The 25,553-nt window shown below is 31.8% G+C and overlaps 3 protein-coding genes across 9 annotated transcripts; all 3 read left to right on the plus strand.

Moving 5' to 3' along the window:
• The first annotated feature begins 125 nt into the window (after positions 1 to 125).
• Positions 126 to 3,608, plus strand: LOC110645262 (uncharacterized). Of its 4 annotated transcripts, none has more exons than XR_009145567.1 (7): positions 126 to 374; positions 603 to 1,091; positions 1,454 to 1,675; positions 1,777 to 1,849; positions 1,978 to 2,085; positions 2,239 to 2,911; positions 3,051 to 3,608. XR_009145567.1 is itself a non-coding variant. In XM_058139564.1 (7 exons), exons 1-6 carry the CDS (start codon positions 258 to 260, stop codon positions 2,604 to 2,606), a joined length of 1,377 nt encoding a protein of 458 aa, XP_057995547.1. In that variant the 5' UTR covers positions 126 to 257; the 3' UTR covers position 2,607; positions 3,051 to 3,608. The 4 variants fall into 4 exon arrangements, 2 of the variants coding, with proteins under 2 accessions (XP_057995547.1, XP_057995546.1); XR_009145568.1 differs by having other exon boundaries at positions 3,058 to 3,608; XM_058139564.1 differs by having other exon boundaries at positions 2,239 to 2,607.
• A 602-nt stretch (positions 3,609 to 4,210) lies between these two features.
• On the plus strand, positions 4,211 to 13,108 carry LOC110645265 (protein ARABIDILLO 1). Of its 2 annotated transcripts, none has more exons than XM_021798355.2 (13): positions 4,211 to 4,579; positions 5,004 to 6,405; positions 6,684 to 6,842; positions 6,926 to 7,006; positions 7,103 to 7,234; positions 8,360 to 8,487; positions 8,781 to 8,868; positions 10,191 to 10,285; positions 10,584 to 10,647; positions 11,043 to 11,218; positions 11,404 to 11,625; positions 12,331 to 12,415; positions 12,512 to 13,108. In XM_021798355.2, the coding sequence occupies exons 2-13, from the start codon at positions 5,050 to 5,052 to the stop codon at positions 12,683 to 12,685; spliced, it is 2,760 nt and encodes a 919-aa protein (XP_021654047.2). In that variant the 5' UTR covers positions 4,211 to 4,579; positions 5,004 to 5,049; the 3' UTR covers positions 12,686 to 13,108. The 2 variants fall into 2 exon arrangements, with proteins under 2 accessions (XP_021654047.2, XP_021654046.2); XM_021798354.2 differs by having other exon boundaries at positions 5,016 to 6,405.
• Positions 13,109 to 21,452: 8,344 nt separating this feature from the next.
• Positions 21,453 to 25,438, plus strand: LOC110669650 (lipid droplet phospholipase 1). 3 transcript variants are annotated; one of them, XR_002497748.2, is made up of 11 exons: positions 21,453 to 21,909; positions 22,353 to 22,420; positions 22,565 to 22,635; positions 22,750 to 22,992; positions 23,857 to 24,020; positions 24,141 to 24,196; positions 24,300 to 24,352; positions 24,434 to 24,554; positions 24,733 to 24,830; positions 25,087 to 25,216; positions 25,294 to 25,438. XR_002497748.2 is itself a non-coding variant. In XM_021831385.2 (10 exons), exons 1-10 carry the CDS (start codon positions 21,743 to 21,745, stop codon positions 25,156 to 25,158), a joined length of 1,113 nt encoding a protein of 370 aa, XP_021687077.2. In that variant the 5' UTR covers positions 21,453 to 21,742; the 3' UTR covers positions 25,159 to 25,438. The 3 variants fall into 3 exon arrangements, 1 of the variants encoding a protein (XP_021687077.2); XR_002497747.2 differs by having other exon boundaries at positions 25,297 to 25,438; XM_021831385.2 differs by having other exon boundaries at positions 25,087 to 25,438.
• The last annotated feature ends 115 nt before the right edge of the window (positions 25,439 to 25,553 follow it).

The raw sequence follows: 25,553 nt of genomic DNA on the forward strand, positions 1-25,553 counted from the left end.
TTGCTTGCGGACAAATAACAAATTGTTCAGAAAGTGGGCCTATCAAAGTCCGGCAAGATCCGAATCTAGGCCTTGTAAGAAGGCCCAACTACTTGAAGGGGAAAAAAAATAAAGCATTCTTTAAATTTTGAACTACAGTGTACTCGCTGTGGCATTCCCCTCCTCCTCGGGTGATAGATCCGCATCGGAAATCGAAAATCTTTCGCATATGGATTTCTTTGCCTTCGATTTCTTAGAATGCTGTTGAGATCACGAAAATGGAGTTCACTGAGGCTTATAAGCAGACTGGTCCCTGTTGTTTCTCACCCAACGCCAGATACATTGCCGTCGCCGTCGATTATCGCCTGGTGATTCGTGATACGTTGTCGTTTAAGGTACTATTGTATCTTATTGAAGTTCCTCTTTTAAATTCTTGTGGAAATGTTGTATCTTTTATGTAATGCTGTATGCTTTGATTTTTGTCACCCAGAAGTGATGATTTATTTATTGGAAAATTAAAATTTGATGAAATGAGATCGTCTTTAGCTTGCCTCAGCCAATATCAAATGCTGATTTGTGAATTGAGAAGTTGAATTTCTGAAATTTTGTATTCTCTAATGCAGGTTGTGCAGTTGTTTTCATGCTTGGATAAGATAAGCTATATTGAATGGGCCCTTGATTCAGAATACATTCTTTGTGGCCTCTATAAAAGGCCAATGATACAGGCATGGTCGTTGAGTCAACCTGAATGGACTTGCAAAATAGATGAAGGTCCTGCCGGCATTGCTTATGCTAGGTGGAGTCCAGATAGTCGGCACATACTCACCACTTCAGATTTTCAATTGCGTTTAACTGTTTGGTCACTTGTGAACACAGCATGCGTTCATGTGCAATGGCCAAAACATGCTTCTAAGGGGATTTCTTTCACTAAAGATGGAAAATTTGCTGCAATTTGTACGAGGCGTGATTGCAAGGATTACATAAATCTGCTTTCATGTTATACCTGGGAGATAATGGGTACTTTTGCTGTGGACACTTTGGACTTGGCCGATATTGAATGGTCACCGGATGATAGTGCTATAGTGATATGGGATTCACCTCTTGAATATAAGGTGGTAAATTTAATGCTTTTCATTGCCTCATCTTCCATGCTTACCGCACTCTATTTTGCCAGTTTTATATTTCTCTAGTCTGAGAAAAATCTGGTGCGGGGACCAGAAATTAAATACCTATGTCTACCACTCTATTTTCTCGGTGGTAATTTGATGTTTTCATGATTGTTCATAGCATAGCATTTTTTTTAATCAGTTCCTTGTTTAATGTGCACATCGAACATGGAGAAACTGCCTTTTGATATTTTGAATGGTTTATTAATCTATAAGAACATTAATTTTGCACATCCTATTGTGTTATTTTGAACTATATACTTAACAGATAGTTAAGTCGAGCTTATGGCTGAGGTAATTTGTTACAGGTTCTAATCTATTCCCCGGATGGGAGGTGTCTATTCAAGTATCAAGCATATGAAAGTGGACTAGGTGTAAAAAGTGTCTCATGGTCTCCCTGTGGCCAGTTTCTAGCTGTGGGTAGCTATGATCAAATGTTGCGGGTGCTGAACCACCTGACCTGGAAAACTTTCGCTGAATTTATGCACCTATCTACTGTACGTGCTCCATGTTGTGCTGCTGTTTTCAAGGTAATTGGTTTTCTCTGCCTGTTGATATTGTTAGATGCAATGATTATTATTTATTAATTTTTTATGAGTATCTTAGTTGTTTTTTTTCCTCAATTTTCTAGGAGGTGGACGAGCCATTGCATCTTGATATGTCTGAACTATGTTTGAGTGATGAATTTCTCCAAGGCAATTCTGGTAAGCATAGTTTTTTATTATGTTAACCTATTGTATGGTATGGTATGACCTTGTAATTATTTCTTCATATTTTCTTATTTTGAAATAGTTCTTTAGTAATCTTGAGCATTTTTTTTGTTCCAAAAAAGATGTTGCAGAAGGACACTTCAGAGTTAGGTATGAGGTTACAGAAGTGCCTATTACGTTGCCTTTCCAGAAGCCTCTCGCTGACAAACCAAACCCTAAACAAGGAATTGGTAAGCCCATCTTTCTCATGTACTAAAACAATTCACTGAAAAGTACGTATACTCTCCAAATTACCACAGCATTGTCTTTTTCCCCCTGTAGGATCAACCCTGACCGCCTTTTGTTATAATCTAGTAATTGATGAATTTAACCTTTGTTAATAGGCCTCATGTCATGGAGCAGCGACAGCCAGTATATCTGTACTCGCAATGATAGCATGCCAACTGCTCTCTGGATATGGGACATACATCATCTTGAGCTAACTGCCATATTGGTCCAGAAGGATCCCATCCGGGCAGCTGCTTGGGATCCAACATGCACACGACTTGTTCTATGTACTGGCAGCTGTCACTTGTATATGTGGACTCCTTCAGGTGCCTACTGCATAAGTAATCCACTACCACAGTTTAGCATAACTGATCTGAAGTGGAATTCAGATGGAAGCTGTCTTCTTCTCAAGGACAAGGAGTCATTTTGCTGTGCTGCCGTGCCCCTATTGCCAGAATCTAGTGAATATAGCTCAGATGATTGAGGTATCTCCACTCAGCTAGTCTAGATATCTGGCAATTAGCATAAAGAAAATGTATAAAAAAAAAATGAAAAGGCACTTAGGATCAACCAAGTAGTTGTGGCTCTCCCCCGTGTCTTGCCATAATATGTTGTATTTGGGTTTGTTAGGCTCCTTATATGTTGTAGTTCATTACTTTAGTGACCATTTTGCTGTGTTGTAAAATTAGATTGCATAGTGGCGTTTTTCACCCTAAAAATTAAGTTTGAGTGGATGCCTGACTAACTGCCTCAGTAGAACGATGTGATCAAAGAGGTGAGTTATAACATGTAAGTTTGGCATGAAAAAATTAAAATTCCTATTGAAATGTTCTACTTTTTTTTAACAATTTGGGTCAGTTGCTTACAGGCAATGGTTTGCCTTGTTGTTTTATGCATTTTGTAAGTTGCCTTACATTCTCCTATCTAGCTTGCAGAGAACAGTGGCAATCAGGTTTGGCGGCAACAAACGAGGAGAAAAAGACCAAGACAAAAGACATTAATGCCATCGATTCATAGTATTTTACTCCACTTCAAGCATTATTTTAGTCCTTACCAAAGTGTAGCTTGAAGTTTCGGCTAACTTGTTACAAGACAAATAAACCCATGAAGTCAAAAGCATAACAGTATCTGTGAAATCCCACGGAGACAACTCTCTCCCAGAAACAATTCTGGGGGAGGCGGCAAGTAAATGCCATTTTGCTTCAACATTTCAAATATTAAATGAACCACCCTCAAAGTCTTGTTTGTGACGGTTTTTGGGAACATGTAGAAAGTGAAGAAGAGATGCTATTGCCAATGCCAACAAACAAGCAAAGGTGAGCTGACTTTCAAGTTCAAACAGGATCGGGACTGGGTCATATCTTAGTTAATTGTGCAACTGTGGTGCGTCGGTATTACATTTCTTGGGATGCTTTCGGCTAGACGTTAAGCGTTTGATTAAATAAATCTCAGAGGAATCAACTTGCCGCATGCAATGTTCCATACATATGATATGCCAATTTGCCATTGCTTCAACTCCATCGCTAGTATCACTCTTTCCTAGCAGAACTACAACAGCCAATTGGAAACCACATTAATTCGTTTTATTTTTCTTTTACTGAGGAAGATAGTTTTTGGAATGCACAGTTTGTTCTTTCAAAATCTTTACTATTTTAATTGTATAATTAATAAATGAATTAATTGAATCAAACCAAAGTACAATATTTTTCATTGGATTGCCAAATAGTTTGCCAATATCTTATTATATAATAAAAAAATTAATTAATATTGATAATATAAACGAACATTTAAATATTTTTTCAATTAAATCATCCAATTAAGCTTTTAAAATCATTATGAAAATTTAATAATTAAATCAATAAAATTAAAAAGTTTGAAAAAACACTAAAAAAATCTTATAAATGTTTAAATTTTTTTAATTATATAGCCTCCATAAAAATATTGATTAATATAATTACATGTGATTCTAATAAAGATGATTTTAATACAATTAGTAATATTATTGTTATTGTTGAAAAATATTAAAACTTTTATTTTTTCTAATTATTACCACTCGGTGATAATTTATAACAACAACAATAAAATAATATATTAACAACAGTAATAATAAAAACCTACAAGCTTTCAAAAATCCTGCTGTAAACGTTCCAGAGAACACTCACTGTATACACGTAAATGGGGAGTGAAAGATACTGAGGTATCTGTATTACAGGCACAAGAAAATCCACCCTTCTCCCTTCAAACCTCTCTACCTTCCTTTCATTGTCTGCCCTCAGAGGCCAGAGGTCGTTGTCTCTGTATATGCACCATCAGAGGCAGATGATCCTAACCTAATTAGCTTCAACTTCACACCCTCTTTTTTACACTTTAACCGCCATTCAACTTGTCATATTCACTAGGATAAAGGTTTCTTCAAGACCAACCCAGTAGACTCAACAACTTTCAGAAGCTGTACTGGTAACCATTACTTGTTTTTGTTAAATTTTGGATGCCTTGTGATGCTTGGCTTTTATCTAAAATCTCTCTTTTTGTGGTTTTTATTTTCTTCTGCTTTAGCATTGGTACTTGATTGAAAGATAGATTTTTGAGTTCTGGGCTTGTCGTGATTGTTGAATTGGAGCTTGTGTCATTGGATTTTTGCTTCCTTCAATACCAGAATTGTTCAATGCCATCTGAAAAATTCGAGCTTGTTTGATTGAATGTGTGAATTTTCTTTCATGGATTTAAGGTTGTTCGTTAGATGGTCTGAAAGAATAGTGTCCTTTGCTGATTACTTGGTTGTTTAATGGATTTGTAGTTTATTTGTTATTGGTCTGCATTGTTTGAAAATTTTTGAGCTTGTTTGACCAACGAGTTGAAACTTGAAACATTTCTAATGAAGGATTGATTACAGAACGGTTTCTAGTGTTCACGGCATTGGAGGAGATATGACTCGAAGGTTGAGGAGAAAGTTGTCACACTTGGGCAAAAAAAAGGAAATTGTAGACAGTAATTCAGAGATTTCAGATGGTGGATGTTTGCATTTGAATACTATCAGGGACATTGATTGGACAGCCTTGCCTAATGACACAGCTTTTAAACTTTTTTCCTATTTGAATTATCGAGACCGAGCTAGCTTGTCATCAACATGTCGAACATTTAGATTATTGGGTTCCTCCCCTTGTTTATGGGATTCACTAGACCTCCGGTCCCACAAGTTTGATACTAAGGCAGCAGAGTCACTTTCTTCTCGATCCAAAAATCTCCAGAAGCTTAGGTTTCGAGGGGCAGAGTCAGCCGATGCAATAATTAGTCTTCGAGCAAGGGGGCTTCGTGAAATCAGTGGTGATTTCTGTCAGTATATCACAGATGCTATAGTGTCAGCCATAGCAGCTCGACATGAGATGCTTGAGAGTCTCCAACTTGGGCCAAATGCATGTGAAAGAATCAGCAGTGATGCAATCAAAGCAATAGCCCTTTGTTGTCCCAAGTTGAGAAGGCTTCATCTTTCAGGTGTTAGAGAAGTTAGCAAAGATGCAATAAATGCTTTGGCTATGCATTGTGGGCATCTGCTTGAGGTTGCATTCATGGAATCAGAGACTGTTGATGAAATGGCATTGGGAAACCTGGCTACTATTCAATTTCTATCATTTGCTGGAACAAGAAACCTGAAATGGGGTGTAGCCTCGCAAGTTTTGAGTAAATTACCCAATTTGGTGGGATTAGATGTGTCAAGAACAGATATAAGTTTGAGTTTTATCAGGAGACTAATGTCATGGTCTGAAAACTTAAAGGTCTTGTTTGTTTTGAGCTGCCCAGTTTTTGAAGCTGAAGTTGATAATGACATGGTATATGTTCATAAGGGTAAAATATTACTAACTGTTTTTAATGACATTTTCAAGGCAGTAGCCTCATTATTTGCAAATACTACTGAAAATGAAAGTAATGTGTTCTCTTATTGGAGGAGATTAAAGATCAGGGATAGAAGCTTGGATAAGATTGTTTTGTGGATTGAATGGGTACTCTCGCATTCACTTCTACGTATTGCAGAGAACAACCAAAAGGAGCTTGATGTTTTCTGGCTCAAGCAAGGGACAAAGTTATTGCTTTATTTATTGCAAAGCACGGAAGAAGAAGTTCAAGAAAGAGCAGCTGCTGCACTTGCAACTTTTGTTGTTGTTGATGATGAAAATGCCACCATTGATTCTCAAAGGGCTGAGGCAGTTATGCAGAATGGTGGAATAGAGTTGCTTTTGGACCTTGCAAAATCTTGTCAAGAGGGACTTCAATCAGAAGCAACAAAGGTGACAATAATTTCTTCCAGCATCATTCTTTAGTCATTCTAGAATTCTAATGATAATTTATCTTTAAAATTCAAGAGAACTTGTTGAAAATTCTTCAATGTAAAAATTTTAAGTAAGTTTAGAAATCACTTGAAGCCAAATTTCATGTCAAATGATCTTTTTCCCTCGCTACTCGCTTACTTGATTCTCATATGACCCGCATCATGTGAATTTGATTTCCTAGTAGTTGGAGACTTGACATGATCTTGCTGTTATTGTTATAATGTTGTGATTTGTAGGCGATGGCAAATTTATCTGTTGATTCGAAAGTAGCAAAGACTGTTGCTCAAATTGGAGGAATTAATATCCTGGCCAGTTTAGCTAGGTCAATGAACAGATTGGTTGCTGAAGAGGCTGCAGGAGGCCTATGGAATCTTTCAGTTGGAGAAGAGCACAAGGTTGCTGGAATTTGAAACAGTCTTTTTATTTATTGACCTTAAACTTCCTGGCTTGATATAATTGTAATCCACGTTGTTTATAGGGTGCCATTGCTGAGGCTGGTGGCATAAAAGCTTTGGTTGACCTTATTTTCAAATGGCCCTTTACCAATGATGGAGTTCTTGTACGTGTCTTTGTGTATTTAGATTATGCTTCTGATTTCCCATATGATTCTGCAACATTTCTAGGGTAAATTGAGTATTTGCATTCTCCTTGTCAGGAACGTGCTGCTGGAGCGCTTGCAAATTTAGCTGCTGATGACAAATGCAGCATGGAAGTTGCAGAGGCAGGTGGTGTCCATGCGCTGGTGATGCTTGCTAGACACTGCAATTTTGAGGGAGTGCAAGAGCAGGTGATACTATTTCAGCTTTTGATGTACATGTGCTAACAATGGCACTCTTTAGATAGTAAGATAGAGCATGTGTTTTGTTTATCTTATTTGCTACTCATTTTTGTACCTCATCTCAATGTGTTTTATTGGGCTTTCTGGTTGTTTTTCATTGTCAGCAATGAAGTAGGCCATTTTCAAAATCTTGTGAAGGAAGTATAAAATTGTTATATGAAAATTAAGGTTGGGAGAGGAAATATTATGCAACATAAACAGGGAATTTGACATAAATCCTGACTTTTTCCTTTAAATTAATGTTTATCCACTTTGAGTGAAGTACTCAAGCTAACATGGAATCTCTCCAACTCTTCTCAGTAATGAACATTTTCCTATACCTTTTCACTTTTGCTGCTGGTTGATTTGACATCGCAATTTTATTTGTCATCCTTTGCCATGCAAGACACTCAGGAGTTAGGGCATTAGAAATCACTATGTAATTGGGAAGTGAACCATTTATTCTGGGAATAATATTTTAAAGAAATCAATGGAATAGGTTTCAGAATTGAGACCCCTTTCTATCTTGAAATTTTTGTACTGTTAGATTGCATCTGTGAAGTACATCCTGGTTAAATTTCCTGAACAGAATGTTTAAATTATCTTCTTTCAAGGATTCCTATCCTTCTGTACTTCAGTAGAACTATGAAAGTTTGTTGCTTACATCTTTTAAATCATGCTAATCTGCCCTACATTATACTTCACGTAATTTAGAGCTTCTTTAAAGATCCATTATCACATTGTTCCCCCTCCCCATCCACCCAAAACAAGGGCGAAAGTTGTCTTCTTCCAAAAGTTCTTGTCAATCTAAACTCAAATATAATCATTGACATCATTGTGCATATCTTTTTTAAGTCCTGCCCTGCTATTTTTGAAGATTCATTACTTTATTTTGATTATTTTTTCATTAGTTTTAACTTTTCAATCATGTTATAAAATAAAAAGGGGAAAAAAAAAAACTTGTATGAAACTTGTGAAAGTCTCATGTCTTAAACAGCCATTTTCCTTCTGTGGCATGTCATTTTTATACCATATTGTAAGTGAGTTCTGAACTGTAATATGTGATGTTGGCATGCCGCTTGTCTTCTTGACTAGGCTGCTCGTGCGTTGGGAAACTTGGCTGCTCATGGGGATAGCAATACCAATAATGCTGCTGTTGGGAAAGAAGCAGGTGCACTCGAGGCACTGGTCCAACTCATTCATTCTCAACATGAAGGTGTAAGGTAATGCATCTCTCTATTAGTTACCTGCAGTATGAATATGATTGAAATGGCAAATGATCTTACTCAAGTGAATAACCAAATACCTTATGTACTTTAGATAATTCAAATAATACTTGATAACTTTCTGCATTAGCTTTCTTGTTGTCAATCTTTTGTGTTCTAAAATCCAACTATGGTGTTGTACTTGTTCATATTCAAATTCAATACCATAGAATACTGATGTATTCACTTAACTTTGCATGCTCCTGATATTGCAACTATTCATGGAATTTCATGTAATTACTCACAAACAGGCATGAGGCTGCTGGTGCTTTATGGAATTTATCATTTGATGACAAAAATCGAGAAGCAATAGCAGCAGCTGGTGGTATCATGGCCTTGGTATGGCATTAGCAAACACTATTCCAATTTTTTTTATCCATTTTCACTTTTTTGTCTTCCTATTTGATGCATGTAATGGATGAGCCTCCCTTGACTCTAAAAAAGCTGGGAGCCTTGTGTATGCACCAAAACAAAATTTGACATTGTTTTTTTGCACAACTAGTATCCAATGTTCAGATTAGTCGTGTGATGGTTATGAGAAATCATTGTCAGAGGAATGGATTTTAGTTTTTTTTTTTTTTTTTAAAAAAAAAAGAAGTAAAAAAATGTGAGACCTAAAAGCTTTCAACCATGAAAAGTTTTCTAGCATAGAAATTTTGTTGTCATTTTCTTTTCCTATGATCCAAATTTTGTCTCATTTTTTTTCTATTTTTATTTTTGGTCACATTGTTTTATTCTCGAGATACTTGAGACATAAGGTTTCAAATGGGCATAATATGGTCTAATTGGGATTCTCAAGATGGCACTCCGATCTACGGAGGCATAAACTCTAATAGTAATGCATGCTTCTTGTTCATAAAATGGATCAAGTCTAACTCTACTCCAAAAGGCACCTTGTTGAAGGAGAGTTGCCTTAGACATATATGAAACATTTTTGTCCAATACCCAACCATTCGAGGTAGGACTTAACACACATACTCGTGCTTAAGGATGAACATCTAGAGCGTAAAATTTGTAAAAACATCTGCGAGTAGCCCAATATCAAGATTGGAGTTGGCTTTGATATTATGTTGATTAAATGGATCAGGTCTAACTCCATTCCAAAAGGTTTCTTCTAGGGAGAGGATTGTCCAATTCATATATGAAGCATTTTTCCCAATACCTTAGTTGATGTTTGTGGGGCCCTAGTGTGCAAAAATGCTTCATATATAACTTGCAACCTTCTCTTTACAAGGTACCTTTTGGTTAAGTCCCAATATTGAGTAAAATTGTTTCTATTACTTGGCAATCCTCCCTTTATAAGGTGTCTTTTGAGTGGAGTTAGGTTCATCCATTTTATCAACACAGTATCAAAGCCAACCATAGTCTCAATATTGGGCCACTTACAGACGTTCAATCCTGCATATTTCATGCTCTAGATATCCAACCCTAGGCATTAGGGGGAATGTTAAATGCCACATCAACTAGGGTATTGGGCAAAAATGTTTCATATATGACTTAGTAATCCCTCCCACACAAGGTACCTTTTAGGATAAAGTTAGGCCGATCCATTTTATCAATACTTCTTTTAGAAAAATATAAGAACGTTAGATTATAGGTTGGGGTGATAGTGTTATATGCAATTACAAGTAGTTGATTTTTAGCATGATTATGGTTTTTAGGTTTCTCTTGCACAATCTTGCTCAAATTCCTCTCAAGGTCTTCAAGAAAGGGCTGCAGGTGCTTTATGGGGATTGTCAGTGTCAGAAGCTAATAGGTAATGATTTCTTGTTAATTGGTTGTTCCTCTTAATTCCACCTTATGCAATGTCAACATTAAAGATAATTCTTGGTTTTGGTTTTGGTTTTTTCACATTGAATTTAGATCCTTGCCTCTGGATCTTTTTCACTTTTATAATGTAATTCAAACATAGTGAATCCTTATGTCGCAATTGTAAACACGTAGTTAGTCTTCTCTGAACTATAGACTTTAACATTTTTCCTTCTTTGTAAAAGTTGTAATTTTGCTATATGTTCTACTTTTACTGATGATTTGTGTCTTTCCTATTAACTTAGTGTTGCTATTGGACAAGTTGGCGGTGTAGCTCCACTTATTGCATTAGCACGCTCAACTGTTGCGGTAAGTTTAACTTCTTATTGAACTCAAATGAAGTAGAATCGTCATTATCAATTGAGGAATTTTTTCTTAAATTCATTATCTTTGTCATATTAAATAAAACTTGCAATGTTCATGAAATTTTATTAATTTTATATGATACTGACTATACTAAATCACTAAATTCTTATTTGATTAAAGGAGGAAAAGAACAAACAGTTTTCCAGCTTGTGTTATGGATCTTGGTAGACAACCAAACAAGTTACCAATTTTCAGTTTTCATTTCTTTATATCTGTTTTATAATTGTAGACAATGATACCAAACAGCCTCTAATTTCTCTTTAATTGGAGGGCTCTCTTCTGCAACATTCATTGTGTGACTTGAACATGAATTAGATATGCAATTATTCACTTTTCAGGATGTCCATGAGACTGCAGCAGGTGCTCTTTGGAATCTGGCTTTTAATCCGGGTAATGCACTTCGCATAGTGGAGGATGGAGGAGTTCCAGCCCTTGTTTATATTTGTACTAAATCACTTTCAAAAATGGCACGGTTTATGGCTGCATTGGCATTGGCATATATCTTCGATGGAAGGTACAGATTTAGAATGCTTGTTATCTGTTATGATCACACACTTTACAGAAACACATGTTTATTAGTGAATCAACCTGTCCTGACGATCACCACAAGTGTCCCAGCTGCTTGCTAGGGAATCAATTTGTTGGAAAAATAGGATGGAAGTTTGCAGAAGTTTTTGAGAGTGAATGTTTTATATGCAGAATGGATGAAATTGCTGCAGTGGGGCCTTCATCAGATGGTGATATAAAGAGTGTGACATTACATGTGGTTAAAAAGATGTCCCTGAAGCACATTGAAACATTTGTGTGTTCATTTTCTGATTCTCAAACGTTTGCCACTGTGATCACATCATCAGCCCCAACAGCTCTTACACAAGTAGCAGAAGTGGCACGCATACCAGAAGCTGGGCTTCTGAGATGCAGGTTTCATTTTGTTGCAATTCCTCCTCTTTCCTTAATTCGAATTTGAAGTTTCATATGTTGTTATTAGTACAACAGCAACAAATGCAAATATTCATAGTATGCAACAATTAAATTCATGGCCTATGTTTATTACTGGACACTATGAAACATTAGATAAAATTCTGTTCTTGCTTCTTTATTCATCTGCAGATGATGAAATTTCTTATTTGAGACATGCAAGCACCGGACTTGGTAAATAATATCAGAATTCTGAAGTATCTTATAAATTACGATAGTGAAAGTCCTTTTTCCCTCATATGCATGTACCCTTTCCAATTCAATCTGATCTATGTTTTTAAACTGAGTAATATGTCAGTATGGCTATATTGTTCCAGTTGAAAAGATGTTGGCTGTTTTCAGCGGCTATGTCATGCAGTGCATAATTTAGTCTTTGCTTGGACAATGTTAGTAAAACAGTTGTCATCAGCTGGATTATGTAAACAGTACATAGGCGTGCATGTAAAAGCATTGTTGTGTATGCTTAACATTTCTATGGAGTGTTTGTTAATGTATGAAGTGGCTGTCATTCCTCAAACAATACTTTGTCACTGCTGGCTTCATGTCTATAAGATTATAAAGAAACTTCTACATTAAGTTCTATTATGTCATTTAGGCTACTCAATGCTGAGTTGCTGCCCTCAACTTCCCATCTTATCTTCTTTTCAGTGCAGCAGAAATTGGAAGATTTGTTGCCATGTTACGTAATCAGTCTTCCATACTCAAGGCCTGTTCTGCTTTTGCTCTTCTCCAGGTGAAACTACCTCTCATCCACTACTTTTTTTGTTTCCCTTTGCATTGTGCATAGTAGGGACAACAATCATATTAAATGATGTTTTTACGTATGCAGTTTACCATGCCCGGAGGACGACATGCAACTCATCACATGAGCCTGTTGCAAAATGCAGGAGCACCAAGGGCATTGCGAGCTGTTGCTGCGGCAGCATCAGCCCCCTTTGAAGCCAAAGTTTTTGCAAAAATTGTGCTTCGGAACCTTGAGCACCACCCTAGGGAAGCCAATTAGAAGCCGGGAATTTCGGGTAGCATTTTAAAAATTTTTGCTTTCCATTGGGATATTTTTCCAACGTAACCAACATGAAGTGCCCGTCTATGCAACAGCATTTTGGATGAATTGAGGGAGGCTTGGAGGTGGATGTAAATATTTTACTTTAGTGCAATCAGTTTTGGTCCAGGAGTCCAGCTGATGATGTGTTGGAAAGCTTTTGGAAAAACAAGAATTGGGGACTTCCCCATTCTGTCTCATGTAAATCAGGGAGCCTGGAGAAAACTTTGTACAGGTTCAGTTTTGCGTTAGTTTATCGTTTTCCTAGGACCTTAGCATACTTTTCCCTTCTCAATCTTGATCAGCATAAATGGTGCCAATGAAAACTAGGCTTAGACGTGTGGCCTAAGCTTGTGGGCTCTATGGGCCACAATTTTGTGGGTCTGTCGTTCATATCTCACCAAAACAAGACTAAGCTCTGGTTGGCTTTTTTTTTTTTAATGATTTTACTGGAAAAAAAAAAGTTATATTGAAATAAAAAAAAAAAATTGTCAAGCAGGGAAATCATCATTCGACCTACTTGCATAACATTTCTTAGAGTGGCTTAATGCTTGTATAATTTAATTTTCCAGTGGAATCAAACAGCCTCTCGCTTTGCCTCTGCTTTAATTTGACTTGCTGTGTCTTTAAAGCTAAAGAAAGAACCGGACCATAAACTATTCAAAGAATAAGCAACAGCACAGGCATCATTTGATTTCTAAGTTTCAGCTATGCTAAGATAGGACCCATTAAACAGACTGATGGGAATAGCGCCATTAGAGAGGAGACAATAAATTAGGTATAATTTTTTGTGGGATTGTGAACGTCTTTTTTCCCACGTTGGGGACATTAAAGCATTGCAAATTCAGAATGATGATAAGGTCCACATCAGCAAAATCCATTGATGGATTTCTTTATTACAGAACTAAGCTAAAGCTTCAATAATTGAATTGTTATGAGAAACATGTTATGTGCAAGCCAATTTCTGTAGTTACTAAAATGTATTGCTTGAATTCCAGGTGTCTTGCCGTGTGGAGATTGATCATTTGAGATTTCACATTGCTGGTGTGTGTATAGGATATATCCACCAACTTTCTAATTTGATCATGTGGGTATGTGGCTTAAATTCTTGCATTGTTTTACTCAATGAATCAAAAGTTATTGGCAAGCTATAAACATGATCAAGATCTGCAATCATTTTTCTATTGTATGTGATATGATTATTGCCTCAAAAACTGCACAAATAAAATTAAAAAAAAAAACTGAGTATATTATAAAAATTAAAATATTTATTGAAATATCTTATTACATTGCGTTTCATTGCCCCTTATCAAATGTAATTTCAAATTAATTATCAGAATTTCCATAATGTAATAAAATAATTGGTTTTCTTATTTATTCTCTCTTTCAACTAACAAAAAGCCACGTAGCAGTAATATAATCTTAAACTTCTAATGATCTTTGAGCATTTTCAAATTTCAATGGGTATTCTTGGAGCAGGATAACTCCACCATCTGTCTCACCCAATTCTCTGATCATTCTCTTCATTTCAGATTTTGCCTTGTGGTGTTGTGTAATGCCCCCAATAGAAGCAGGGGATGCAGGCATAGTCCATTAAGGTTGGATTCTTCTTTCAGGTGTTTGAGCCATTGGCGAAAATTTGTAGAAAATGCTTTTGATGTGAGAATATGGAGGTGAGAAGGAATGACAGTGTGCTATTGTAACCCAATAATCAAGTTTATGAAGTTGAATGCTCTTGGGTACTCTCCAATAATGAGGTTTATATAGATGAATGTTTCAAACCAAATCAAACAAGAGATTTGTTTGAAATGTAAAATTAATTTATTGTGTTTGTTCATTAATCAAAAATTAAAATTAGTTAGTTATTTAGTCTTTTAATTAATATAAGTTTGAATTTCACTCTCTAAATTTCATTACTCAAAAAATAAGAAAATCTAATGGAGGGAAAGTTGTTTGTGAATGCCAATCCCTCCTAAAGTGTCTAGAGCATGGATGAGATTTCATATGGCGCTAACACATTTGATCCACATTTAAAAAGCACTACTCTGAAAAAAAAATAAATAAATAAATAAAATAATTGCAAACAAGCTCCACCCATTTGAGCTAACATTACATTTTGCGTCTTCAACGTGATTAATAGCCTCTGGCTTGGAGTACAGAGTACTAACTTTAAAAAGTTTTTATCATTAGCGCAATTTTTAAAATTTTCTCTTTTTTTTTTTAAGTCTATTTTACCAAAAAAGACAAAAAGAGAACAATTAGGAGGCTATTTAATATTGAAATTGAAATTTATAATTTATTTTTTAGAAAAAAAAAATAATGTGGTTAAAAATAATCTAAATATTTTAAAATTTTATAACTAAAATATATTACATTTAGTTAAAAATAATTTTAATAATTTTTTAATAACATTTTTAAAATAATATTTTTCATAATAATAATAATAATAATAAATAAATACTTTATATGGAACAAAATGAGGTCAATTGACTTGTAACTCATGAAAAGTTATATATTCCATCTAAAAATTATTAAGGACCCACAAAAAAATTAATAATAAAAAATAATTTATATAATTTTTTTAAAGAAATTATATGAATGTTGAAGTACCGTCAAATAAATAAGACAAATTAAAAATATTTTCTATATTTATATTATGTGAAATTTTAAGTCAATTGAAATAAAAAAATAAAAATTTCTTAATATTATATTTCAAAAAAGACTTTATTTGTCATGACTCAATTCCACGAGCCGGACTGATACTAAGATCTTAGCCAGTATAAAGTCATCGAGACTTATAGTAAGCTTTATTATTCCCAAAATCATAATCAGGACCGAAATTAATGCCCAACATGCTAATAAAATAAAATAAAATGTTATAAATTTATTTTGGGCCAACTCAACCCAAATTCTATTATAAATCAAAATTATAGAGTCCAGCTTAACCCTGATACCCATCATGTATAAACTATTTAATATTATAAATTTTTCATTAATTAATATAATATATACACAAACCAATGTAACAACGAAACTTTAGTTATATTAAACTAAGAAGCATAATCTACGAAGGAAAATACAAGTTAGACTCGAAGAAATAAACTCATTCCTCCTGCAACATAGAAAAAAAAAATTAAACAGAAATGAGTGTTCGACTCAAAGAGTTTAGTTATTGATTATAAATACAATTTTCATAACTATCTAAAACTAGTGTAATTCTACCATGAAATGCAGGTTATTAAACTAAATTAATAAATAGATAGACACAATAAATTATTAAACTAAGAAGCCTAATCTGCGGAAGAACATACAGGTTAAACTCGAAGAAATAAACTCACTCCTCTTGCAATCTGGAAAAAATATTTAAACAGGAATGAGTGTTCGACTCATAGAGTTTAGTTATTGATTATAATTGTAATTTCTATAACTATCTAAAACTAGTGCAATCATACCATAACATGCACATCCATCACCTATAATATTCACACGGGAAATTAATTTTGAGCTACTCACACATCTAGTATATCAATACATATATGGGAGTTGATCCCATGTACAGCTCTTTTAATCCAATACCTGCCAGCGAGGTCAACTTAAACCGAATTTTCACTTAATAATCTAAGTGCAGGGGTCAACGAGATAAACTCAAAGCCGTACTAACCCCTACTTATCCATATATAAGGATCAGATTCCAGCAAGTCAAGCTCCAACTACAGCTACTTGTCCTTTCTATATCCATATCCACGCCATACTCACGCCAACACACACACACAACTCCAAATTATTTTAAGAGCGGCAATCATAAATAAATAATAATAATTAAATATGCAGCAATTGAAATGCCTCTAATATATTAATTATTTATGTGCATAATTAATTATTTATATAATATATGAGCATGACATATATATAATTAATATTGAAGTTAAAAAAATAATTAATATCTAACTTACAGACTGGTTAATAACAGCAACAAACAGTGCCTTAGGTCCATAACAACAATTATAATGCCCATCCAGGGCCTACAAAGATCCTAATTTAGATTCAAAATTTTTTTCAATTTGGTCCCAAAATACAAATATATGTATAATTTAATAATAAAGAAAATATAATAATTAATATTGATAATAATAATAATAATCAAATTAATAATAATTAAATTAAATCTTTACACCAAGATTAACAATAATGAAATAATATATTTTATTAATTAATTTAATATTAATTTATAAAATTAATCATTTCAATTAAAATTGTATTATTAAATAATTTATAAAATAAGTTTAGAAATAACATTAAAAATATATAAATGAAAGCTTTACAAAAATTATAAATTAGAGTTAGATAATATTAAAATAATATTTAAATACTATATAAAAATATAAAATTTATATTTTAAAATTCATATTATTGCATAATTGTTATCTCAAAATCTTTTTTTTTTCTTTCTTTTTCATTCTCATATCAATAAGAATCACACAATTTTTTCCTATTTCTTTATTTTATTTATTTTTTTTAATAATACTTTAATTATATATATAGAGAAAAATATTGATAACATATTAACATTGATCATACAGTATTTTCGGTTCCAAAAAATGAAACCTCATTAAAACAATGGTAAATTTAAGATTGCTACAAGAATTTATTATTTTATTAAATTATTTTTATTTATTTTTTACTTCATTCTGGTTACGTATAGGAAATTTGTATGCATTATTTTTTTTAAATAATTTATTATTTTATATAATATTTTTTTGTTTATTTTGTGAAAAAAAAGTTGATTTTATTGGCTCAACTTTTTTATTATCTGTAAAAATTGTCATATTAAATTCAAACCTAATTAATATTAAATACTCGGATATATTTTAAAATCGACTAAAATTTATAATCAATTACCTAATTTTTCTCAAATTTAATTATTATTATCTAAAAAAAATCTCAACTCATTTAATTTTATATATTTTAATTAATAATATAGATGAAAATATTTTTTATAAGTAATTTATATTTTAAAATTTTAATAATTTAATAAAATATTTAAATTTTATTTATTTAAAATTTAATACATAAAAATTAATATTATTATTAAAAATATATTTTATATTTAATTAATTATTTAAATGAAACAGGTTCGATAAATACCAAAATTTAAAATTTAAAATTATCTTAAACCCTATTATATACTATTTAATTTTATCATATTAAAATTCGATCTCCTAAAGTTTATGGATCTTTAATTACCAAAAAATTAAGATGCTAAATTTCCTAATAATATCATTCAATCCTTACGTCCACACGTGTTATCGGCTGGCGGCGTAGATTTCCTCACTTGAATTCTTCGGTTGCTGTTCGCTTTCATGATCGCCACGTCTGAATTTGGAAACTAATTATATTATTTGATAAATAATTTCATATTTTAATTTGAAGTTTGGTTTGGACCACACCATTGAGTTGACCATAATTTCATATTCTAATTCTGAAGGCTATATGTAACCATCACCCATTGTATTAAACGTAAAATTTATATAAAAAAATATTTAATTAATTTAAGAAGAAAATAATAAAAAAAATAAAAAGAAAAATGTGGATAATTTTTTAAATTTAAAGGAGTTTGGAGTAGGAATGGTAACGGATCGAATTTTTACAGGTATCATATCAGATCGAATCCTAATAGGATGAGTTTGTGTATTATATAATCAGATTCGAGACGAGTTCGAATTTAAAAAATAATACATGTGACGGGTTCAGATCGGATTCGAATTTTATATGTTGAGTATCCGTTACCTGATTCGTTTATATAAATATTTAATTAAATAAAAAAAATATATAAAATAATATAATTTAAATATTTTATAAAATTATTAAAATTTTAAAATATAAATTATTAATTAAAATAATTTTTTATATAAAATATTAATTAAAATATATAAAATTAAATAAAAAATAAATTTATGATGAATTTAAATTTTAATAATATTAATTAAATTTGAGTATGTCGTTATCATTTATAGTTTAGAATTATTAAAATGTAAAAAGTAATAATAAAAAATATTAAAAGAGAGACAGGTGTAAGTTATAAGTAAGCGAGTAAGTTATAATTTATAATGCCACGTTAGCAATATGTCAGCAACAGAGAAGCCAAGCCAACCCAATCCTTTTCGAGAAGACCTAAAGGCTAAACTAACAAACCATCTAATCCAATGCTCAGCATCAGAGACTCAGAGCCACCGACCACCGAAGCGCGTCAGCGCGTGCAATGAACATGCGCTGCCCTTTTCTTTTTTTCTAATTACCTCCTTATCCGGTCCTCTACTCCTCTCCGGTGACTTTATCTACAGTGGTGATCCACTTCCCAATCCAACATCTCATACCTCATAACATACGTAAATAATCACTTCATTTTTAATAGTGAATTTTAACTTATTAATATTAAAATTATTTTTAAAATTATAAAATTTTAAAATCAAATAAACAAAAAAAAAATAATTACCTCATTTTGTAAATAGAATTTTGATCAAATTTTAATTATCAAAATGTTGCATAAGTTTTTTTTTTTAATTAAATTATAGTGATACATGATAAGATATTGTTTAATTCAATAAAAATTAATCAATAAATGAAAATGATTCTTACTGAAAATTTAAAGACTTATTTTTTTCATTTTTATTCTCAAAAATTAAAGAATTCAATTTCCACAATTAAGAAAATTATCATTTTCTTTTTCATTTAGGAAATCAAAATGTTCAACTTACTTATACATTTATTGGAATGTTTCAATTTTTTTATTTTTATATTATTAATTAAAATAAAAATATAAAAAACAATATGTTTATATTTCAAATAATTAATTAAAAATTGTAATTATAATTATAATTGTGAAAATTATAATAATTAAAATAATTATAATAACTAAAATAATTATAATAAAAATTCAAATAATCTTATAATTATAATAAAAATTAAAATAATCTTATAATTAAAATAATTAATTAAAATAAAAAAATAATTATAACAATAATTAACATATTAAACTATTATTTTTATATTTGCATATAAACCATTAAAATTAAACATTATAATTATAATTATAATTAATTATACTAACTACAATGGAATGCAGTAAAAATATAATTTTTATATTTTTATATAATTAATTAAAATAAAAAATTTAAATATAATTAATTACTTATTTAAAGTAAAAGGATAAAATATATATTTTTTTACTTATAATTAAATAGAATAGAAAAAATTATAATTATAATTAATTCAAATTAAAAATATAAAAAATATTATTTTATATTCTCTTATAATAATTAAAATTAAAAAATATAAATATAAAAAAATAATTTTAAATTGATTTTTATTAAGTATAAAATACATTTGATTTCAATTTTACAATTTATATATGCAAATCAAACATTTTAAAAAGGAATATGATTCTGATTTTATAGTGAATCAAATATAAATAAAAGGTTATTATTATGTATTTGATTTCACTAAATTTCGATTATAGTAATGATTTTATTTCAATGTGCAAATCAAATATCTCCTAAATTTATTTATTATAATTTAATTAAAAATAAAATATTCACTTTAAAATTTTATTAAAATATAATATTAGTAATAATTTTATCTAATTTAATGAAGAAAAGTTTAGATATAAACATTTAACAACTACACCGATCACAATAATAAATTATACGTTTTACTTATTTCTAATGGTTATTACAACAGTAATAATTGTAAATTTACTTATTTTTAAAGTTTAGTGAGCATGAAATTTTGTTTTACCTTTTTATTAACAAATAAAATATTTTTTTATAAAAGAATTTTAAACAAATTGATTAAAAAAATTTAAATATTTATAAATTTTTTAATTTTAGTCAAATATTTTAATTTTATTAATTTAATCCCCAAATTTCGTGTTAATTTCAATTTCAGCAAGATGATTTAATTGATAAAAATATCATTTCACTTAATTAAATAAAATTTTAATTTATTGATTTTTTTTATATATAGTTTTAAAGATTATAATTAAATTTATTTTATTTATATTATTTATATTTGATTATTGATTTTTTTTTCATTTATTAAGTCTTAAATTTAAAATAAAATATTGAGAAAGATGTGAATTAAAAGTATAAATATAAAGAAATAAATTAAAATAATTAAAATAATAATATTAGATATATTTTAATTATTTTCAATTGATATAGTTTTGTTAAAATTAATAATGATATTAAAATTATTAAAGAAATTAATAAAATAACAAAATTGGTAAAAATGGATCATTAGTAAAAAGATTTAAATTATTTTTATTAATTAATTGATAAATTCAATTATTTTAGTGATATGAAAAGTTTATAATAGAATTAATAAATTAAATAAAAACTTGCGAAGTTTAAATTTTTTTCGTTGTGTTTGTATTTTTTTTTAAATAATTATAATATTATTTATTTTTATATAATTGATTCTAATTAAAATTGAAATCGGAGATTTTGCAGCATCAAATACGCTAGTCTGCTGTTATAGTTTAGGTGTTAATGTTTTAGTCTAAATTAAAATTAAAAAATAAAATCAATTTGAAAAAAAAACGTAAAATTGAGGATTATTTTAATTATTAACCTTAAAATTGCTTTAAAAAAAATTCAATTTCGAGGAAAAAAAAAAAAAAAGAAACCTCTTTAATTGCCGACGTGGGGAAATTTCAGGGGTAAAAGCAGGAAGCCATCCACTACGATACAATTCTTTTTCAGTTGGCAGGCCTTTCGCTTTTAGTTTTGCTTCCTTCGCTCTCAGGCATTTAATTTTCAGCTCTTTCTGCCAGCCAGCCGAGCCAACCAGACGCTCACGCTTCCCGTTTTCTCTCAAACACTTTCTCGCCTTTTCGATTTAGTCTTCAGCAAACCCAAACACTTCTCATCTTACTTTCTAGTTCTTGCTATTAATCTGTTGTTCAAATTCAAATGCTTATTAGCTGACCTGAGAGCCAATAAAGTTGGAATCGGAAAAACGATGGAGAACGGAATCATAGGTGATGGAACTCTCAAGGATGGAATTGTAAAGAACGGTGTATGCTCCTCGGAGTCGGTCAATGGAAGCTGTGATGTTTGGAGTTGTAAGGACTCCGATTCTTCTTCAGCTGATCATCTCGTTGTCATGGTCCACGGTATCCTTGGAAGGTCAGATTCTATGATTTATTGAAATTTCCTTTATAATTTTGACTTTTTTTGAGGTTTTCTTTTTTAATTTTGATTTTTCTTGATGACCGACAATTTTTTTTTTAAATTATTCTTTTCTGTTTGGTGATTTGATTTTGTAATTTTGCAAGAATTGGGTTGCTTTAATCTGAAATGCCTGTTATTTTTTTATTTAACATATGATTTCTATTTTTATGAAATTCGCAATTTGAACTCAAAACGATGGGTATTTGAATTTTCTCGCTTAATTTCAGCAGTTCCTTTTTTGTTCAAATCCTGATACTGTAATTTATTGAATTTCTACTCGGATCTTCCGTTTTTTTTTTTTCCCTGCTCAATCTCAGCAGCCGAGCATGCTTTACATTCCCAATTGAGGACTCTTTAGTTTTTCTTTTTGCTCACTGTGGTTATGCAATTCTCTGCAGTGCATCGGATTGGAAGTTTGCAGCTGAGCAGTTTGTTAGAATGCTTCCTGATAAAGTGATTGTTCATTGTAAGGAGCATTTCCTTTTCTGAATAATGTTCCCAAAATCAATGATAAGAAACTCATTTAGTTGATATTAATGCTCTCTTAGGTTTGAGTTTAAAGCAATAGTTTCTACAATGGAATACTTATGTTGGTTTACATGTCTTGTAGGTAGTGAACGAAATGTATCTAGGCGGACTCTTGATGGTGTGGATGTGATGGGTGAGCGGTTGGCTCGGGAGGTTGGTATTTTTTTACTTTTATGGAATGCTTTTTTATATTCATGCTTCTGCTACTTGCTACTTATCAAATCTACTAGCTCTAAGACCAAATATAACTGAACATGTGAATTCCAGGTCCTTGAAGTGATTCAGAGAAAGCCACATTTACGAAAGATTTCCTTTGTTGCGCATTCCGTGGGAGGACTGGTGGCAAGATATGCAATTGGGATATTATATAGACCACCCCAGAAAGAAAATGTGGAGGATTCAGCAGCTGATACAAGTGAAGAGGATGCAAAGGCTACGATAGGTGGCTTGGAGCCTATCAACTTCATCACTGTTGCTACGCCTCACCTAGGTTCAAGAGGGAATAAGCAGGTACCATATCTTACTATTTCCGTTTGTAGCATCATTAATGTCCGCCCTATGACTTGAAAAGCATGTGATGAGGCTGATTATGAGAGAATTGTTTCCGTTGGAGAGAGAGAGAGAGAGAGAGAGTAATTCTTTGCATACAAGAAAGGGTGTTAAAATAAAGAATAATTTATAAAGTAGGACTTCCAAGTTGGGAGCTGAAAGAGTGTATTGTGATTCTCAGTTGCTTCTAGAGTATTGCCTTTGAGTATGGGACTATGGGTTGCTATTCGTTTAGTGCCTGAATAAATGGCACATATATGCCTTGACCATAAAATAAAAACATTTTGGTCGTGAAAGGATAATAAATTTAACAATAACTCAACAAGAGGATCTCTTTGTTGTAGATTACTATGCTCTCAGCTTGCTTGATAGCTTGGAATTTTTATTTTACGCCTGCTTTAGGCAGTTATGAATTCAAGTTAGCACTTTTCCTCAGCTCTTTTGCCTGATCAGAGCAAAATGTGACTTTTTGCAAGTGAACCTAGAATGCACAATGGCTATATAATTTGCAACTCCAAGCTGATATATAATTGGAAGAATGATAAAAAGAAACCCAATTATGTCCCACCATTTCTCCCTGGGGCATGCATTACTATGGTACTTGAATCACTTACATGTCTGCCTGATGTCACTTTTTGATTTTGCATCAGCTGCTAGTTTTACTTTGTTACATTCCATTTCATGGTATAATTACCCTGGATTCCTATTAATGCTGAGTATATTTTTTATTTCATGTGAATTGCTACATGTTAATCCACTTATTCCTAGGTTTTAGCCTTTCAATTTTTTTTGCCTTTCTTTTTCTAAAATTGTCTTTACTTTCAGGTACCTTTTCTTTTTGGCGTAACTGCCTTTGAGAAAGCTGCGGGTCTGGTTATTCATTGGATATTTAAGAGAACAGGTCGACACCTTTTTCTCACTGATGATGATGAGGGGAAACCTCCATTGCTTAAACGCATGATAGAAGATTATTGTGATTGCTTTTTCATGTATACCACTTGGATCCCAATTGTTATTTGAATTGTTTTATTTTCACTAATTTTCTTAAGGTGTCATCTCTATTATATCCAGATATGTAATTTAACAGAAGCATCTAACTAAATATGCAGGTGTGCATTGCGTGCATTTAAACGTCGTGTTGTGTATTCAAATGTGGGCTATGACCGTATCCTTATAATTCATTCTTCATTATAAGTGGCCATTATTCATTATGGTCTGAATTTTTTCTAGTCTTTCTTCCTTTGTTTCCTTTATGAAAAACCATATAGATATTGTGGGCTGGAGAACATCATCCATCAGGCGTAACAATGAATTACCAAAGGTGTGCTTGGAATTTGTATTTATTTATTTATAATGTTTTTGACCTGCTGGGTGGAATTTAGTGATTTCTCTTGCCTATCAGTGGGAGGATTATGTGAATGAAAAATATCCACATATCGTATATCAAGAACGCTGCAAAGCCTATGATGCCGAACAATGCGATCTTATATCAACAGAAGATAATAGCTCTGACAAGCTAGAAGGTATGTACCTATGATCTTTGAATTCAAAGATAACAGCAGTTTTGATGACTGTTAGTTTTGATGACTCTGTTAAGTTATTTGCCTTAGGTTCTACCAACTCATAATGATGAAAATACCTTTTGTACATTTGTATTGCCTACTGCTTCTAAAAGCTTGTTAATTGAGAGTATTTGTGCAGAGGAACTAGTGACAGGTCTATCCCGTGTGTCCTGGGAAAAAGTAGATGTTAGCTTCCACACCTGCAGACAGAGGTTTGCTGCTCATAGCGTGATTCAGGTTTTTCTCACATCCTCTCTCTCACGCACGCAAGCACATTATTGAAAGTTGGCATGCAATTACGGTCACATTCCTGCCGTTGGTTTTGCCTGCAGCTGGGGTTCTTTTGGTGACATGTTAAACATGGAAAATTTCTTGGATTCATATTGGTGCCTCTAGTCTCTTGTGTATTCAGTGCAAAAACACTGAAAGAAATTCTTTTCCTTATATACTACATTATTTCTGAAGGCGCAAACTAATTGTGGATGCTTTGCAGGTCAAAGATCATATCATGCATATAGAAGGTGCAGATGTTATACAGCATATGATTGATCATTTTCTTCTTTAGAATTCAATGACTGGTAGATTTAACACATTTATTGCTGGATGCAAGATCTTATATCATGGTACAATAATATTCTTCTGAAAATCCTTTCCATTCTTTCTGGCTACAAATAAGCTGTACCTAAAATTCTGTTGGCAGCAGATTGAAGTTTGTCTGCTTTATCGGTGATGGCAAACACAACAAGAACAGTGACTAAACAGCATTCAAGGGAAATTTTGTTTATTCATTACTACTTGTAATTCCGTATATACAACAATATCAATAAACTCGATAATTCCTGTTATTTTGTTAATCGACTTAATTCATGCAAGTAAGCTGTTCTATTTTCGGTTAGTTAAAAAAACATTTTTTTTTCTTTTCAAAATTTCTGTTAAATACACTTTCATCCCTATTATTTT

This window comes from Hevea brasiliensis, chromosome 17 (assembly GCF_030052815.1).
Source record: "Hevea brasiliensis isolate MT/VB/25A 57/8 chromosome 17, ASM3005281v1, whole genome shotgun sequence".
NCBI lineage: Eukaryota > Viridiplantae > Streptophyta > Magnoliopsida > Malpighiales > Euphorbiaceae > Hevea > Hevea brasiliensis.

Coding starts and splice junctions, on each gene's coding strand:
- LOC110645262 (XM_058139564.1), top strand. CDS start 258: ATGGAGTTCACTGAGGCTTATAAGCAGACTGGTCCCTGTTGTTTCTCA. Junction 1,092..1,453: donor ATTCACCTCTTGAATATAAG/GTGGTAAATTTA, acceptor AATTTGTTACAG/GTTCTAATCTATTCCCCGGA. Junction 1,676..1,776: donor GTTGTGCTGCTGTTTTCAAG/GTAATTGGTTTT, acceptor TCAATTTTCTAG/GAGGTGGACGAGCCATTGCA.
- LOC110669650 (XM_021831385.2), top strand. CDS start 21,743: ATGGAGAACGGAATCATAGGTGATGGAACTCTCAAGGATGGAATTGTA. Junction 21,910..22,352: donor GTCCACGGTATCCTTGGAAG/GTCAGATTCTAT, acceptor AATTCTCTGCAG/TGCATCGGATTGGAAGTTTG. Junction 22,993..23,856: donor GTTCAAGAGGGAATAAGCAG/GTACCATATCTT, acceptor CTTTACTTTCAG/GTACCTTTTCTTTTTGGCGT.
- LOC110645265 (XM_021798355.2), top strand. CDS start 5,050: ATGACTCGAAGGTTGAGGAGAAAGTTGTCACACTTGGGCAAAAAAAAG. Junction 6,843..6,925: donor CAGTTGGAGAAGAGCACAAG/GTTGCTGGAATT, acceptor CGTTGTTTATAG/GGTGCCATTGCTGAGGCTGG. Junction 8,869..10,190: donor CTGGTGGTATCATGGCCTTG/GTATGGCATTAG, acceptor TATGGTTTTTAG/GTTTCTCTTGCACAATCTTG.